Here is a 12,132-nt window from a genome sequence, read left to right on the forward strand (position 1 = left end):
CTCAGCTATGCAATGAGTGTCTCAGGTCTCATTCATTCACTGAGTCTCTCAGGTCTCAGCCCTGCACTGAGTGTCTCAGATCTCATTCATGCACTGAGTGCCTCAGGTCCCAGCCCTGCACTGTCTGAGGTCTCATTCATGCACTGAGTGTCTCAGGTCTCATCCCTGCACTGAGTGCCTCAGGTCCCCAGCCCACCCCTACCCCCCGCGGTGTCCCCCCACCACCACCTTTGCCATGCTCAGGCGCTGGCACGGGAGTCTGTGCCCACCCCCACCCTGCTGGCTGCGCCGAGCTCGTCAGTCCTCAGCGGGCAGGGGCGCTGGGTGCCCGCTCGCAGGGTGCCCACGCCTGGGGCGCCCCCGGGGGGGGTGTGACAGCGACAGAGCTTGGCGGGGTGGTGACAGGACAAGCCCAGGCCGGGCAGGAGCCAGCCCCGCGGCGCGGGGAGGTGTCGGGGCGGAGGCCACGCACCCACAGCAGCGCCCAGGCGGCTCCCACACTGCGGCACCCGCGCCCAGGGCGGGGGGTCCCGGGGGGGTGTGTCCGAGCCTGCCCCCTCCCCTGGCACTGCCACCATGAAGCGGATGTTCTCCTGCTCCAGCTCGCAGGTGGCGGTGAGTCCCGGTGCCCCCCACCCACCCCCACCCCCCACGCTCTGCCCAGGGGGTCCCCGAGCTTGGCCTGGGGGGGGTCACATCCAGTCTCGGTGCCCTGCGACCACCCGTGGGTGCTGCCGTGGTGGCCAGCGGCGCTCAGTGCCCTTCCTGCCCTGATCCTGATGCCAGCTGCAGTCGCGGTCCCGACCCCAGGCCCAGCTCTAATCCCAGCCCCGACCCCAGCCCCAATCCCAGCCCTGATGCTGGCTGCAATCCCGACCCCAACCCCAGCTGCGCTCCTGGCTCTGATCCCAGTCCCAGCCCTGATCCCAGCTGGATCCTGCCGCTGGCTGCAAAGCTGATCCCGATCCCAGTCCCGATCCCATTCCCAGCCCCGATCCCATTCCCAGCCCCGATCCCAGCTGGATCCTGCCGCTGGCTGCAAAGCTGATCCCGATCCCAGTCCCGATCCCATTCCCAGCCCCGATCCCATTCCCAGCCCCGATCCCATTCCCAGCCCCGATCCCAGCTGGATCCTGCTGCTGGCTGCAAAGCTGATCCCGATCCCAGTCCCGATCCCCTTCCCAGCCCTGATCCTGGCTGCAATCCTGACCCAGATCCCAGTCCCAGGTGCAAGCCTGGCTTCGATCCCGATCCTAACCCAGATCCCGACCCCAGTCCCAGCTGCAATCCCATTCCCGGTGCCCCTACACTGGGCTGGGACCCCAAGCCCCCAGCCCTGGCCCCGTTGTAGCTCCCGGGTCCCGGTGCCCGATCCAGCTCCCGGTTCCCATTCCCGGTTCCAGGTTCACCTCCCGGTTCCCATTCCCGGTGCCAGATCCAGCTGCTGGTTTCCATTCCCCGTGCCCGATCCAGGTCCCGGTTCCCATTCCCGGAGCCCAATCCTGTTGCCGGTTCCCGGTCCCGGCTCCTGCCGCCCCCGGTGCCGGTTCCCCCCCATCCCGCCGGCGCTGCGGGGCTCAGCTGATGCCGCCCGGTCCCGCCCGATCCCGCGGAACCGGCCGGGCCGGCGCAGGCCGGGACACGCTCCCCTGCCTCACCTCAGCTTTCCCGGCCGGAATCCACCGGGATTCCCCCGGCCCCACCAGAGGGGAAACTGAGGCACAGCCCCAGAGCGCTGCCCCCTCCCCTCCCGCCTGCCCCTCACTGACTGCGGGTCGGCAGGAGGGACCCCCAGGGGTGCTGTCCCCGGTGCCACCTCCGCCCTCGGGACCCACTGTCACCCCCGGGAGCTGCTGTTCCACCCCGGAGCCATCTGTGTCCCCCCACCCCGGAGCCACTGTCAGCCCCCCTGGATCAACCTGTTCCCCCCCTAGAGCCACTGTCACCTCCCCTGGAGCCACTTCTGTCCCCCTGGACCCTCTGTGTCCCCCTAGAGCCACTCTGTCCCCCTGGAGCTACTGTGTTCCCCCACTCCGGAGCCACTGTCACCCCACCCCGGAGCCACTGTCACCCCCCTGGATCAGTCTGTTCCCCCCCTAGAGCCACTGTCACCTCCCCTGGAGCCACTTCTGTCCCCCTGGAGCCACTCTGTCCCCCTGGAGCCACCTGTCCCCCTAACCCGGAGCCACTGTCACCCCCCTAGATCAATCTGTTCCCCCCCTAGAGCCACTGTGTCCCCCCTGGAGCCACTTCTGTCCCCCTGGAGCCACTGTCACCCCCCTGGATCAGTCTGTTCCCCCTTACAGCCACTGTCACCCCCCGGGAGCCACTTCTGTCCCCCTGCAGCCACTGTGTCCCCCAGCTCCGGAGCCACTGTCACCCCCCTGGATCAGTCTGTTCCCCCCTTAGAGCCACTGTCACCTCCCCTGGAGCCACTTCTGTCCCCCTGGAGCCACTTCTGTCCTCCCACTCCGGAGCCACTGTCACCCCCTGGATCAATCTGTTCCCCCCCTAGAGCCACTGTCACCTCCCCTGGAGCCACTTCTGTCCCCCTGGAGCCACTGTGTCCCCCCACTCCGGAGCCACTGTCACCCCCCTGGCTCAATCTGTTCCCCCCTACAGCCACTGTCACCCCCCTGGCTCAATCTGTTCCCCCCTACAGCCACTGTCACCCCCCTGGCTCAATCTGTTCCCCCCTACAGCCACTGTCACCCCCCTGGATCAATCTGTTCCCCCCTACAGCCACTGTCACCCCCCTGGATCAATCTGTTCCCCCCCTACAGCCACTGTCACCTCCCCTGGAGCCACTTCTGTCCCCCTGCAGCCACTGTCCCCCCACCCCGGAGCCACTGTCACCCCCCCGGATACATCTGTCCCTTCCCTAGAGCCACTGTCACCTCCCCTGGAGCCACTTCTGTCCCCCTGGAGCCACCTGTCCCCCCACCCCGGCACCACTGTCACCCCTCCTGGGTCAAATTTTCACCCCTGGATTCACATGTCACCCCCCTGGAGCCACTTGTCACCTTGACAGCCCCCCCATGGATCCAGTTGTCACCCCCCCCGCATCCCATTTTCAACCCCCTGGATCCCCTTGTCCCGCCCTGGATCCCCTTGCCACCCCCTGGATCCAATTGTCACCCCCTCGGATCCCATTTTCAACTCCCTGCATCCCCTTGTCACCCCTCATGGAGCCTCTTGTCACCCCCCCGGGTCCCCTTATCACCCCCCGGATCCTCTTTGCACCCTCCTGGATCCCCTCTCCACCCCCTGGATCCAATTGTCACCCCCCCCGGATCCCGTTTTCAACCCCCTGGATCCCCTTGTCACCCCCCGGGTCCCCTTATCACCCCCCGGATCCTCTTTGCACCCTCCTGGATCCCCTCTCCACCCCCTGGATCCAATTGTCACCCCCCCCCGGATCCCATTTTCAACCCCCTGGATCCCCTTGTCACCCCCCGGGTCCCCTTATCTCCCCCCGGATCCTCTTTGCACCCTCCTGGATCCCCTCGCCACCCCCCCTTGGATCCCTTTGTCGTCCCCCCGCCCCCCTTGTCTCCGCCCGGATCCCCTCATCCCTCCCCACCCCGCATCCTCTTGTGTGTGTCCCCCCCCGGCCGTGTCCCCTGGCCGCCCCCCCTGGAGCCCCCTGTCGGCGCCTAGGTGGAGACGTGGAACAAGCAGGACCAGAAGCTGCTGGAGGCGGTGGCGAGGGGGGACGTGGGCAGGGTCGCGACCCTGGCCCCCCGCAAGACCTCCCGGCCCGCCAAGCTCAACGCCCTGGGACAGTCGGCGTAGGTCACCCTCCCCCGGCGGCTGGCGGCACCACACGAGGGGAGGAGGGGGTCGCGCTCCCCCTTCCCCTCCCAGGGTGCTATTTGGGGACCTCGGTGGCAGCCACTGCCTTGTGTCCCCCCCCTCCAGCTTCCACCTGGCTGCCAGCAAGGGGCTGACCGAGTGCCTGAGGCTGCTGCTGGCCCACGGGGCTCCTGTCAATGAGAGGAACGACGACGGTGAGCGAGGGGACAGCTTGGGGACACCCCCGGGCAGGGGAGGGGACGAGGGCTTGGTCCCCCTGGGTCCCCTCTAGGGGGGGTGGCAAAAGGCTGAGCAACCTCCTGCCCCAGGGCAGGGCTGAGCTGGCCCCAAAGTGAAGTGTCCCCAGAGCCAGGTGGCCCCAGAGTGAGGTGGTGTCCCCTGGGGGTGTCCCCAGAGTGAGGTGACCCCGAGTGAGGTTGTGTCCCCCTTGGGGTGTCCCCAAAGTGAGGTGACCCCGAGTGAGGTTGTGTCCCCTTTGGGGTGTCCCCAAAGTGAGGTGACCCCAAGTGAGGTTGTGTCCCCTTTGGGGTGTCCCCAAGTGAGATGACCCCAGAGTGAGGTGACCCCAATGTGAGGTGATGTCCCCTTGGGGTGTCCCCAGAGTGAGGTGACCCCAAGTGAGGTTGTGACCCCTTTGAGGAGCCCCCAAAGTGAGGTGACCCCAAGTGAGGTTATGTCCCCTTTGGGATGTCCCCAAGTGAGGTGACCCCAGAGTGAGGTGGCCCCAGTGTGAGGTGATGTCCCCTTGGGGTATCCCCAGAGTGAGGTGACCCCAGACTGAGGTGACCCCAGACTGAGGTGACCCCAAGTGAGGTTGTGTGCCCCTTGGGGTGTCCCCAGAGTGAGGTGACCTCGAGTGAGGTTGTGTCCCCTTTGGGGTGCCCCCAAAGTGAGGTGACCCCAGAGTGAGGTGACCCCAAGTGAGGTTGTGTCCCCCTTGGGGTGTCCCCAAATTGAAGTGACCCCGAGTGAGGTTGTGTCCCCCTTGGACTGTCCCCAAAGTGAAGTGTCCCCAGAGCAAGGTGTCCCCAGAGGGAGGTGACCCCAAGTGAGGTTGTGTCCCCTTTGGGGTGTCCCTAAGTGAAGTGTCCCCAGAGTGAGGTTGAGTCCCCCTTGGGGTGTCCCCAAGTGAGGTGACCCCAGAGCGAGGTGTCCCCAGAGTGAGGTGTCCCCAAGTGAGGTTGTGTCCCCCTTGGGGTGTCCCCAAGGGAGGTGACCCCAGAGCGAGGTGTCCCCAAAGTGAGGGGACCCCAAAGTGAGGTGAGGCCAGAGTAAGCTGTCCCCAAAGTCAGTGAGGTGTCCCCAGGGTGAGGTGGTGTCCCCTGGGGGTGTCCCCAGTGGGAGGTGGTGTCCCCTGGGGGTGTCCCCAGGGTGAGGTGGTGTCCCCTGGGGGTGTCCCCAATGGGAGGTGGTGTCCCCTGGGGGTGTCCCCAGTGGGAGGTGCTGTCTCCATGGCAAAGTGTCCCCCGGGGGTGCCCCAAGGCAAGGTTGTGTCCCCAGTGGGCGGTGGAGTCCCCGGGGGGAGGAGGTGTCCCCATGGGCAGGGTGTCCCCTGGGGGCGTTCCCAGGGTGAGGTGGTGTCCCCAGGGCCAGGTGGTGTCTCTCCAGTGTGAGGTGGCGTCCCCAAGGCCCTGGAGGTGTCCCCGGGCGGGGGTGGGGTCCCCTGGGGTGTCCCCAGGCTCAGCTCTCCCCTCGCTTGCAGGCAGCACTGCTCTGCACCTGGCCACCATCGCCTGCCAGCCTCAGTGCGTCAAGGTCCTGCTGCAGGTGAGGGACAGGGACAGGGATGGGGATGGGGACTAGGCTGGGGACAAGGATGGGATGAGGACAAGGATGGGGACAAGGGTGGGGGCAGAGACAGGGATGGGGACAAGGATAGGGACAGGGATGGGATGGGCACAAGCCTGGGGACAGGGATAGGGATGGGGACAAGGATAAGGACAGGGACCGGGATGGGGACAAGGATAGGGATGGGGATAGGGAGGGGGACAAGGATAGGGATAGGGTCAAGGATGGGGACAAGGATGGGAACAGGGACAAGGATAGGGAACAGGGATAGGGATGGGGACAAGGATGGGATGGGGATAGGGATAGAGACAGGATAGAGACAGGGACAAGGATAGGGACAGGGATAGGGACAAGGATGGGATGGGGACAAGGACAGGGACAGGGATGGGGACAAGGATAGGGATAGGGTCAAGGATGGGGACAAGGATGGGAACAGGGACAAGGATAGGGAACAGGGACAAGGATAGGGAACAGGAACAAGGATGGGGACAAGGATAGGGACAGGGATAGGGATGGGGACAAGGATAGGGATAGGGTCAAGGATGGGGACAAGGATGGGAACAGGGACAAGGATAGGGAACAGGGACAGGGATGGGGACAAGGATGGGATGGGGATAGGGATAGAGACAGGATAGAGACAGGGACAAGGATAGGGACAGGGATAGGGACAAGGATGGGATGGGGACAAGGATGGGATGGGGATAGGGAGGGAGACAAGGATAGGGACAGGGATGGGGACAAGGAGAGGGACAGGGATAGGGACAAGGATGGGATGGGGACAAGGATGGGATGGGGATAGGGAGGGAGACAAGGATAGGGACAGGGATGGGGACAAGGAGAGGGACAGGGATAGGGATGAGGACAAGGATAGGGACAGGGATGGGATAGGGACAAGGATAGAGACAGGGATGGGATGGGGACAAGGATAGGGATAGGGACAAGGATAGGGAACAGGGACAAGGATAGGGACAGGGACAAGGATAGGGACAAGGATGGAATGGGGACAGGGATAGAGACAGGATAGAGACAGGGACAAGGATAGGGACAAGGATGGGATGGGGATAGGGAGGGGGACAAGGACAGGGACAGGGATGGGATGGGGACAAGGATAGGGATGGGGATAGGGAGGGGGACAAGGATAGGGATAGGGTCAAGGATGGGGACAAGGATGGGAACAGGGACAAGGATAGGGAACAGGGACAGGGATGGGGACAAGGATGGGATGGGGACAAGGATGGGGACAGGGCCAAGGATAGGATGGGGACAAGGATAAGGACAGGGACAGGGATGGGGGTGAGAAGGGGCACAGGGGTGGGGACAGGGACCCAAAAGAGGTTGAGGATGGAGCTGGGGATGAGCAGAGGGATAGGGATGGGGACAAGGGCAGGGGTGGGGATGGGGATGCAGAGGAAGATGAGGATGGAGCTGGGGATGAGGAGGGGGAGAGGGACAAGAGCAGGGGTGGGGATGGGGATGCAGAGGAAGATGAGGATGGAGCTGGGGATGAGGAGGGGGAGAGGGACAGGGGTGGGGACGAGGGCAGGGGTGCGGAAGAGAACAGGGATGGGAACAGGGAACCCAAAGGGGACGAGGATGGAGCTGGGGATGAAGATAGGGCACCAAGCACAGTGGCTTGGGGCCAGGGGTGAGGATGAGGATGAGCAGGGGGCAGGGTGGGACCTGGGCTCCTGTCCCCTGCCCTCTGTGTGTGTGTCCCCCCCCTCCCTCCCCCCCTAGTACGGTGCCAACGAGGGCCACGTGGATGGGCAGAACCGGACCCCCCTGCACTGGGCTGGTGAGTGCCGGGGGGGGGGGGTTCCCCAAACCGGGGGTGGGGAACAAGGGGTTGGAGGGGACTGGGGGGACAGATGAGACCCCCCCCAAACACCGGCACGACCTCTCCTCCCCCCCACCCCCCCAAGCCTCCTCGGGCTGTGCCTCCAGCGTCCTCCTGCTCTGCGACCACGAAGCTCTCCTGGATGCCACCGACGCAGTGAGTGGGGAGCAGGAGGGGGGGGGGTTGGGGGGGATGGGGAGAGGGCAGGGGGCGATGGGGAGTGGACAGAGGGTGACAGACCCCTTGTGTCCCCCCCCCCAGCACGGGCAGACCCCCCTGATGCTGGCAGCCCGCAGGAACCACGCTGCCATCTGCGCCCAGCTCCTGCAGAGGGGAGCTGACCCCAACCTGGCCGATGAGGACCAGAAGTGAGTGGTCCTGGGGGCACCTGGGGACGTGTGGCACAACCTGGGGGGGGGGGGGCACAGGGAAGGGGGGAGGGGGGGCTCAGCTCTGACCCCCCCGGGGGCGTTGGAGTGGGGATGGCTTTGGTGGCTTTGCCCCATGGGGAGCGTGGAGGTGCCCTATGGAAGGGCAGGTCTGGGGGGGAGTCCTCTGTGCCCAGGAGGCGAAGGGGACCCCAGGGAGAGGTGGGGAAAGAGGTGGGGAAGGACCTGTGCCACTGTGCCACCTTGCTATCGTGCCCCCATGCCACTCTGCCACCTTGCCATTGTGCCACCTTGCCATTGTGCTCCCATGCCACACGGTGCCATCATATACTGTGCCACCGTGCCACTGTGCCACCTTGTCATTGTGTCACCATGGCATCGTGCCCCCTACCACCATGTTGATGTGCCCCCGTGCCCCCATGCCGCGGTGGCACCATGCCACTGTGCCACTGCACTTTCCTGCCCCCCTGGCACCGTGTCCCCCTGTGCCACCCCAGGACCGCGCTGGCCCTGGCCTGCGAGCAGGGCAGCCTGGAGTCGGCCGAGCTGCTGCTGAGCCATGGGGCGACGGTAGGGGATGGGCACAGCTGGCACCGAGCCTGGCAGACTCCCAACCGAGCGCTGCGGCGGCTCCTGCGCCGTGCCCGTGGCAAGGCCGGAGGTGAGACCCCGACCCCCACCCCCTCCGGTGCCATCCCCCTCCTCGAGGTCACTCTTGGGGGGGCAACAGAAAGGGGGCAAAGGGAATTGTTTCTTTTCCTCCTGGCAGAGAGTGGCACCGGCTGTGCCCGGGACCCTGTGCCAGCGGTGGGAAGCAGGGGAGAGGGGACCGCGGGCAGCGACAGCGAGGAGGAGGAGGAGGAGGAGGAAGAAGAGGAGGAGGAGGAGGAGGAGGAAGAGCAGCGGGATGCCCGCCGGGTGCGGCGCCTGCAGCGGCGCCTGGAGAGGAAGACTCAGGAGTGCCAGCGGCTGGCGGCCGCCAGCGACGGCATCCGGCAGAGGCTGCGGGAGCTGGCAGGGCTCCTGCCCGGCCCCGCCACCGGCCACCGCCTGGAGGATGAGGATGAGGATGAGGATGGTGCCTGCCTGGCCCTGCTGGCACAGCATCTGGGCGAGCTGAGGAAGAGGATGGAGGCTGAGGAGGGAGGGGGCGGAGGAGACAAAACCGAGGGGCAAGGCGGTGGTGGTGAGGAGGATGATGATGGTGGGGGCGGTGATGGCGGCGATGGGGGCGGCGGCAATGCGCCGGGGCTGGCACCGTTCCTGGCGTGGCTGGGCACCGAGTGTGCCAGGATGAGGGCAGAGAAGGCGAACGCCCTGAGCAGGAGCAAAGGGCTGAGGAAGGAGGTGGAGGAAGCCCTGAGGAGCAAACTTCACTACGAGGTGGTGTCGGCCGAGGCCGTGCGGAGGAGTTTGGTGACCTGGGAGAAGATGGTGGTGGGGCTGGAGCAGACCCTGGGCCGTGCCGACCAGACCCATGCCAAGATGCTGGAAGGGTCCCGGCTCCTCCTGGCCAAGCTGCGGCCCCTGGCCGGGACGGCGCCGGGACGGTGCCTGGAGAACGGCACGGAGCCGCCACCGGCCGGGAAAAGCCAAGAGGAAGAGGAGAAGGAAGAAGAGGAGGAAGAGAAGAAGGATGGGAGCTTGGAGAAGGAGATTTCGGAGCTGAAGGAGAACAACGCAACGCTCCTGGCGGAGCTGGCCCGGCTGGGGCGGGAGCGGGAGAGGCTCCGGGAGGAGCTGCGGGGGCTGCGGGAGCAGGATTCCGGTTCCCAACCGGGGAAGGAGGAAGGTCGGGGGGCGGCCGCCCCGTGCCGGGGGCTGGCGGCGGAGAAGGAGCAGACGGCGAGGCTGCGGCGGAGGCTGGCGGGGCAGCGGCGGGAGCTGGCGGCTCTGCGGGACGGGCTGGGCGAGCGGGCACGGGAGGCGGCCGGGGGCAGCGGGGCCAGCATCCTGCGGGAGCTGCAGCACAAGCTGGACGGACTGGTGAGGTCCCAGCACGAAGCCCTGCAGCTGGTGGCGGAGATGGAGGCCGACGGCGCCAGCCCCGGGGACGGCGCTGAGCTGCTGGGCGAGCTGGAGGGCACCCTGCGGGAACTGGCGGAGGAGCTGGGGCCGGCGGCGGCGGCGGCGGGGCCCCGGGTGCCAAGGCTGCTGGAGCGGCTGAGCGCCGCCGCCGCCGCCCTGCGCGGCCGGGAGCTGGGAACGGCCGAGGCCGAGCGGCGGCAGGCGGCGGCGGCCGAGGAGAAGCGGGCGGCGGAGGCGGCGCTGGCCCGGGCGGAGGAGAGGGAGAGGGAAGCTCAGGAGCTGCGGGAGAAGGCGGAGGAGCTGGAGCGGAGCCTGGGCAGCCTGCGGGCACGGGCCGGGCAGTTGGCCACCGCCTGCCGCGACAAGGACGGCAAGGTGAGGGGCGGCTGGCACGCTGGCCCTCGCTGTCCCCATCACCGTCTCCTTCCCATCACCATCCTCAACCCCTTCCTGGGACACTGGATAGTCAGGATGGGGACCTGTCCCATCACCATTCCCGCCGCTGTCCCCTGCCCGTCACTGTGTTGTCCCCATTACTGTCCCTGTACCACTCCCCTCCCCTCCCCTCACTATTCCCTTCCCATCCCTGTCCCCTTCCCATCACCATCTCCTTCCCATCACCATTCCCTTCCCACCCCTGTCCCCTTCCCATCCCTGTCCCCTTCCCATCCCTGTCCCCTTCCATCACCATTCCCTTCCCATCCCTGTCCCCTTCCCCTCACCATCCCCTTCCCATCCCTGTCCCCTTCCCATCCCTGTCCCCTTCCCATCTCTATCCCCTTCCCATCACCATCCCCTTCCCATCCCTGTCCCCTTCCCATCCCTGTCCCCTTCCTATCTCTATCCCCTTCCCATCACCATCCCCTTCCCATCCCTGTCCCCTTCCCATCACCATCCCCTTCCCATCCCTGTCCCCTTCCCATCCCTATCCCCTTCCCATCACCATCTCCTTCCCATCACCATCCCCTTCCCATCCCTATCCCCTTCCCATCCCTGTCCCCTTCCCATCACCATCCCCTTCCCATCCCTATCCCCTTCCCATCCCTATCCCCTTCCATCACCATCCCCTTCCCATCCCTATCCCCTTCCCATCCCTGTCCCCTTCCCATCACCATCCCCTTCCCATCACCATCCCCTTCCCATCACCATCACCATCACCATCACCATCCCCTTCCCACCCCTGTCCCCTTCCCATCCCTGTCCCCTTCCCATCCCTGTCCCCCTCGCTTCCCTGTCCCCATCCCCCTCCAACCACCTCCCTTCCACCTCCCCCCTCCTGACGTCCTCGGCCACCCCACTCTGGGGACCCCGGGGCACCTTGGGAGCTTCTTCCCACCCAAGCCCAGCCTGCAGGGGGGAGCTAAGGGGAACCAAAGGGCCAACCCTTGGCGGGGGGGGGAGAGGAGGTTGACAAGAGGGCAGCTGATCCCCACCAGCACCCCAGCTTCGCCCCCCTGCACCCCACCCCCAGATGAAGAAGCTGCTGGTGGAGACGGAGAAGCTGTCGGCAGAGGTCCTGGGGCTCCGCGGGCAGAGCGCCCGGCTCCAACTTCAGCTCGAGGTGGGTGCCAGCACCCAGTGCCACCCCCTCCACCCCCGCCCCGTCCCCCCACCCAACCTTCCTCTTCATCCTCCTCTCCTCCCCCCGCCCAGGTCCAGCAGAAGAACCACCGAGACACTGTAGAGGTCTACAGGACTCACCTGCTCCACGCTGCCCAGGTAGGTGCCCAGGGGCCACTCGCCTCGGGGTGACACTGGGGGGGAGGTCGGGGAGGGGGATGAGGATGATGATATCCCAGCTGGGTTCCCCCACTCCAAGCCCAGGAGGTCAAACCCAGCTCTTGTCCCTCAGGGATTCATGGATGAGGGCGTCCACGCCATGCTGCTGCGGATCCTGCGGAGCCAGCAGTGAGCGTCCCGGAGCCCCCCCAGGGATTAAACTGGAAGCTGTCCCCAGCCCATGCCCCTGGCTGCGTCCCGCTGGGTGTGGGGGTCGTGCCTCAGAGGGGCGATCAGGGGGGTGGGACAGCCTGGGAGGTGCCAGCTGCCCCCTGGAGGCGATTTTGGGGGTGGTAGGGGACAGGATGGGAGAGCCTGGGGGCGGTCACAGCACCCAGAATGGGCTGCGGGCCAGGACTGGGGAGTGGTGCTGGGCAGGGCACAGCGCAGGATTGGTCCTCAGAGAGCGCCAGGCGCATGCTGGGCTGTTCCCATCTGGAACCAGTTACATACAGCACTGGCCCCATAGAGCTCCAGCCCCGTACAGCATCAGTC

General features: G+C 66.2%; 1 protein-coding gene across 1 annotated transcript; it reads left to right on the plus strand.

Annotated features, from left to right (window-relative positions):
• Positions 1-508: 508 nt before the first annotated feature.
• Positions 509-11,814, plus strand: LOC137440424 (ankyrin repeat domain-containing protein 35-like). The gene is made up of 12 exons (XM_068136689.1): positions 509-615; positions 3,661-3,791; positions 3,922-4,010; positions 5,519-5,583; positions 7,342-7,399; positions 7,527-7,597; positions 7,703-7,809; positions 8,328-8,491; positions 8,600-10,233; positions 11,330-11,419; positions 11,512-11,577; positions 11,711-11,814. The coding sequence occupies exons 1-12, from the start codon at positions 577-579 to the stop codon at positions 11,768-11,770; spliced, it is 2,574 nt and encodes an 857-aa protein (XP_067992790.1). The 5' UTR covers positions 509-576; the 3' UTR covers positions 11,771-11,814.
• Positions 11,815-12,132: the final 318 nt, after the last annotated feature.

This window comes from Melanerpes formicivorus, unplaced genomic scaffold, assembly GCF_026170545.1.
Source record: "Melanerpes formicivorus ecotype bairdi unplaced genomic scaffold, bMelFor1.0.p_v2 SCAF_2995, whole genome shotgun sequence".
In the NCBI taxonomy this organism is placed as follows: Eukaryota; Metazoa; Chordata; class Aves; order Piciformes; family Picidae; genus Melanerpes; species Melanerpes formicivorus.

Coding starts and splice junctions, on each gene's coding strand:
- LOC137440424 (XM_068136689.1), top strand. CDS start 577: ATGAAGCGGATGTTCTCCTGCTCCAGCTCGCAGGTGGCG. Junction 7,400..7,526: donor GACCCCCCTGCACTGGGCTG/GTGAGTGCCGGG, acceptor CACCCCCCCAAG/CCTCCTCGGGCTGTGCCTCC. Junction 7,598..7,702: donor TCCTGGATGCCACCGACGCA/GTGAGTGGGGAG, acceptor CCCCCCCCCCAG/CACGGGCAGACCCCCCTGAT.